This window comes from Lacerta agilis, chromosome 14, assembly GCF_009819535.1.
Source record: "Lacerta agilis isolate rLacAgi1 chromosome 14, rLacAgi1.pri, whole genome shotgun sequence".
NCBI classification, from domain to species: domain Eukaryota; kingdom Metazoa; phylum Chordata; class Lepidosauria; order Squamata; family Lacertidae; genus Lacerta; species Lacerta agilis.
Genome location: NC_046325.1, coordinates 45,082,389 through 45,087,899, shown reverse-complemented (window position 1 = coordinate 45,087,899; position 5,511 = coordinate 45,082,389). Strand labels below are relative to the sequence as shown.

At 49.7% G+C, this 5,511-nt stretch overlaps 1 protein-coding gene across 1 annotated transcript; it reads left to right on the top strand.

Annotated features, from left to right (window-relative positions):
• The first annotated feature begins 4,687 nt into the window (after window positions 1-4,687).
• On the top strand, window positions 4,688-5,276 carry LOC117058725 (proteasome maturation protein-like). The gene is given in 4 exon segments (XM_033170070.1): window positions 4,688-4,758; window positions 4,760-4,864; window positions 4,866-5,056; window positions 5,058-5,276. Coding segments are annotated over 4 exon segments (414 nt in total). The 5' UTR covers window positions 4,688-4,704; the 3' UTR covers window positions 5,122-5,276.
• The last annotated feature ends 235 nt before the right edge of the window (window positions 5,277-5,511 follow it).

Sequence of the window (5,511 nt, the reverse complement as noted above, 5' to 3'; positions counted from 1 at the left end):
TCCCAGAACTCTCTGCCCACCTGGGTTCTCCTGCAATGGCTTTTCTGAAGCACTGTCCCTGGCGTTTGGTCTGTGCCAGAGCATTCACGTGTTCAGGGATTCTTTCCTCGAAGCAGCACGTAGCATCCAGTTCTCCCCTGCCTCAAAGTTTCCTTCTTTATTGCAGGATCATCTCGCTTGTGCATCGCAGTGGCTGCTGCTAAAACCACCAATGAAATAGAACAGGTAAGAGGAAGGAAAGATTTGCATGGGGCTGGGAGAACACTGGGAGGCCAATTCTGGGTCCAAACGTCCTTCCACAGTTCCCTGGCAGTTTCCTGGCGGGAGTCGTTCACTGTGAGGATTTGCCGAATGTGCCTTCCTCTTAGCTCGTTTCTTCCTTTTATCCTCATTTCGAGCATCTTCAAAGTCCATGACACCTTCGTAAAGGCTGTTCTCCAGTTGGAGCGCTCGCAGGGCAGCCTTTCCCAATTGTTTATACGACATTTCTCTAGATTTGCCTTGAGAGAGTCTTTTAAACCTATTTCGTTGACCACCAGCATCACATTTTTAAGTTGCTTGGGAAGACCATAATCAGGTGTAGCCCAGGTGTGCAAAGCAGCTTTCCAGGTAATAGGAGGGGGTGGTGTGAGGCATCTGGGCCTTAGCAGCACCAGCCAAGCCCTGGCTCCATGGCCCCCCCTAAACTGAGGGAATTCTGTTCCTGGGCAGCTGGCAGAGCCCCTCTTCTCTCGTCATGGAACGGCCACATTCCCCGGGCGATGGCAACTGGACTACTGATCCTAATCTGAATAGCTGAGCTGCCCAGCTTCAGGTCCCCCACCAAGTGCCCCCTTCCAGAAACCACCGCTCTCAACCGACTCTCCAACTGCCTCCCCCCCCCAACATTCAAACTCCCTTTCCAAGCCTCCTCCAGAATTCCACTCTCCCTCTCCCCCCTCCCTCCCTGCTTGACATTCCCTTGGGAATTCTATATCCTCATCTCAATTATCCTATTGCACATTTTTAAAATATACATTTAGGGGGGATACCCACTAAACCCTGGAAATTGATAAATGGTAGGATTTGGGATTATTTGGGTTTTCAAGGGAGAAACGCAAGTTGCAAGGGCCGTTAGGAAACTATTCAAGGCCCCTGAGAGACTAACTGGAAATGCAAGAGAAGTCCTTCTCCCTAGCCCAGTGGGGTGAACAGAGACGGGGATCTGGAAGGGGCTGGGATAAGTGGGTGCTTAAGTGGCAGGAAAAGAGAGGCTTTGGGCAAGGGGTGCCGGGAAGGAGGAGGAGGAGGAGGAGGAAGAGGAGGAGGAGAGTCTGGACTCCAACTTGGAAGGGCTGGCTGCCCTGCTGTGGGGGACAAGTCCCTCTTGAAAGGGCCCTGCTGTACTCTTTCCCAAAACTACAACAGTCTCCGCCATGTCTCATTTCTCCAGAGGTGAGAGCCTGGAACCCCTTGGGCTCTTGCCTCCAATTGGCAGAGAGAGGGGGAGACACCCAACTTTTGGAGCAATATTTCATACATCCTTCTCTGTGAAGTCATCCTGTTAGAAGCACCTAAGCTTCCTGCTCTTGCTTCCTACGAAATTGGGGAAAGTGAGTTGCAGGTTCTTTTCCCTGTTCTAAAAGGCAGGGTGTCTTCCCCCAAACGATTCTGGGAATTGTAGTTTGTCAGGGGTTCTGGGAATTGTAGGTCTGTGAGAGGGAAGCTACAATGCCCAGGATCATTTCGGGGACGTCATGTGCTTTAAATGCTCATTGGATGCACTTTAAATTATGGGATCATAGAATGGTTAGAGTTGGGGGAGATCCCAGGGGTCATCTAGTCCAACCCCCTGCAATGCAGGAATCTCAGCTAAAGCATCCATGGCAGGCGGCCCTCCCACCTCTGCTCAAAAACCTCCAATTATCGGAATTTCCTTTCTTGTCGCTTGAAGCCACGGCTTCAGGTCCTGAGAGCTTCTGGAGCAGGAGAAAACAAGCTTCTAAAGAAGCAGGTAAGTTTTGGCACTTTTAAGTCGGTGGTTTTTATTCACACAATGTTCCCAGTTGCGCCTCAGCTGTGTCATATCTACAGGAAACTGCCAAGAACAGACCCACATCCCATGTCATTCTGGCTTCCTTCGGGAGAAAAGGTGCAATATAAATTCAACAAAAATAATAATTATGAGTGAGTGTTTAGGCTTGCGAACATTCTTTGGAAGCCGAACGGCTTATGATTGAGTGCAGGAAGCTGATGCAGCCAATCAGAAGCCGCCACCTTCTAGAACCCACCGCCCTCAACAAACTCTTAACTGCCTCCCCCCAACATTGAAACACACTGTCAAAGAACCATCGTGTACTGCTCCAACTCTTCATCGCCATGAGTGAGTTGCGAAAAGGTGAGAACCTGGAGCCCCATAGGATTAGAGGGACCCTGAGGGTCATCCAGTCCAACCCCCTGCAATGCAGGAATCTCAGCTCAAGCATCCATGGCAGGCGGCCCTCCCACCTCTGCTCAAAAACCTCCAATTATCGGAATTTCCTTTCTTGTCGCTTGAAGCCACGGATTCAGGTCCTGAGAGCTTCTGGAGCAGGAGAAAACAAGCTTCCTCCCTCCTCTCTGTGATGGCGCTTGAGATCTTGACAGGGCTGCATGGCGTGGCTCTCATATCCATGTCCTGAAGGACAGAGGGCAAAACGCTTCTCTCTCCCCTTTCTCCACCCCATGCAGAATTGCAAGGGGTCAGTGCATCTGGCTGGTAAGGTGATGGTCGGAGTTTGGAGCCCAGCCAGAGCTGGCAGTGGGCAAGATCCTGGCTTTGCTGGGGGTTGGACTAGATGACCCTTGGGATCCCTTCCAAATCTACCATGCTATGATTCTATTGAGCAGCTAAAGGAACGGGCAGGGGAGCAAGATGCAGAACAAGGGGAGGCACAACCACACAACACAACAGCAACTTCTGGCCTGACCCACTGTGGCCTCATCCCAGCACACTTTAACCCCCCTGATTTTATTTTTCTTAATTCAGCTGCCTGGCAACTCAGCAGCCTGGCCCCTGTTTGCCAGCTGATGTCACAAAGTGCCCCTTTGCAAGCAAGCCTTATATTGCCCTGCAAGAGGGATGCCTGTCAGATGATGGTTGAGAGGAAAATGGATTTTGTAGGTAGGAGGTCCAGAGGAGATGAGAGTCATAAATTAATAATAATAATAATAATAATAATAATAATAATAATAATAATAATAATAATTAGCATCACCTGTCACTGATGCATGCGGCTTGGCTCCCTGGCTTGCCTTGTCCACAGCTGTTGATAGCTTGGCAGGTCCTCAGCTGTGCTCCCCAGATGATATTTTTCTGTTGTGAAAAACTGGTTGGTAACTTCCTCTGTTTTTTATTTTCCTTTCTGTCTCCCAGGGGCTCCAAAAGGAAGGATGCATCGCTTGAGATGCTATGAAGCCCAGCAAATTAGTCTGGAAGTCGTGGTATGTTAATTCAATGGGGAATCCATTCCTCTGCTGGTTCACCTTCCCCTGCTCTGCTTCTGGGTTTGCTGTGCAGGAGAAGGAGGGATGTGGCTGGGGGGGGGGCAGAAGACTGAGGGTGGGAGGGACCTGGAAGGCAGACGGGGTGGCCGGGGAATATTGAGGGGGCTGTGCCCCAGAAGGAAATAATTGGGGAGTCCGGTGCCCTAGAGTGGATGCATATGCTAGGAAAATACAATGTCCTTCGTCTCTCCTAGGGTCAGGGTTTGAAGGCCCAGCAGCCCAGCGGTGCAAGGGGGAAGCCCCAAATGGGCAGGTAAGCTGTGATACGTCTTTGTTTTATTACGCAAAACAAAAAAGATTTATTATGGTGATCCATTGTTGCAGGGGCCCATATTTCTCCTTATTTCTCCAGGTTTTGAGGCTCCAGCTCCTGCTCCCGGGAGGAAGAGAACATCCCGGCGGTTCCCGGCTGAGATCCCTCGTGCCGCTTCCCACTGCCCCTCCTCTGTACGGCCGAGGCTCCTGCCCGGCCCTGTTTGGCGCAGAAGCAGCAGCCAAAGTTTCCTCCAATCCTTCGAAGAACATCTCAGGTTATTTTAGAGAGGGAGGAGGAACTTTGGCTGCTGCTTCTGTGCTGGGCCGGCCGGGACGGAGCCAAGACGCCCCGTACAGAGGAGGAGGCGAAGTGGGGACATCGTTTAAGATCAGGTAGGAGGAAATGCCCCCTTCCCGGTCCCCCACCCTCCTGCCCCAGACTGGGGCTAGCGTGGCTGGGAGCCAGGCGCCTGCTGAAGTCTCTCTTTGTTTTGCAGCGAGGGAGGGACTCAGCCTGGGAGCCGCGCATCCCGGGAGGGACTGGAGCCCAGGCGGAGGGATACCTGCCTCTGAGGTAATGGGACAGGGGGAAGGAGATAATGGGACAGGGGGAAGCAGCCCTTAGCGTGGAGTTCTCCCCTGCTTAAAAATTCCTTCTTTCTTGCAGAATCTCACGCCTGCTCTCCTGCTGTCGCTGCTGCCGCTGCCGCCCCCACCCCCGATGCCGAAGCCGCCCCCCAAGAGAAAAGGTAAGAGGAAGGGAACCTTTGCATGGGGCGGGTCAGGCCAGAAGCTCGATTTACAACTCCCATTTTCCTTGACCATTTTCCTTTTTCTCCTGCTTTTCAGCCAAACACGTGCGGTTTGCGGGGATTTAGGAAGAACCTGCTTCAGCCATGAAAAAAACAGGTTGAGGATTCAAAGATGAATTCCAGAGTGTTTGGATCTCAGATGAACAACTGTATTCCAGTTTCTGATTTTTTCAGCTGCTGGAGCATCTGAAACTGTGATAAACAGAAGCTTTACAAATGTGAAGAACGAACGTTTCCCTGTTCATCCTTTGGACATACCGGATAATTTTGTTGTTGTTAAGTCAAGATAAGATGAATTTTCTTTCTATGGGAAATATTCCGGGGCTGCATGCACCGCTGAAGCTGAAAATGGAATTCCAAGCAGTGAAGCAGGTCCAGCGTCTTCCGTTCCTTCCTAGTTCTAACTTGTCCCTGGATATCTGGAAAGGCAACTGTGACTGCGTTGGTTTTGAGGACATTTTGAACGGCACAGAGTGAAGTAATGGGAGATCCTCATCTTTTGGTTGAACACAAACTTGGTTTATTATAAAGCGCACATACTGCATCCTTCTGTTTATGAAAATGTTTCTTACCTGTGTCCCTGTAGGTTCAAGTAAACCATATTAAATAGTAGTTGTACAGCACTTGTTTTGATAATCTCTCACCTACCTTGATGGGAAAAGGCTCATTAAATGCTTAAATATATTACTTTTGTTCTGTGTTTACTGTCAGTACAAATGTCTTGTAATTGGGTATTTTTTTAAAAAAAAATCGGGAAATATCTCTATTACTGTTTCATGCCTGCAACTGGAACTGTAGACATTAAAAAGTCTATAGAAAAGGGACATTTTAGATTGAACGTTCTTGTTCTTTGCCATATATAGCCCAGGTATTTGCTGTTTAATCTTTCTTTCCTTATGCTTGATGACTTGACATGCCA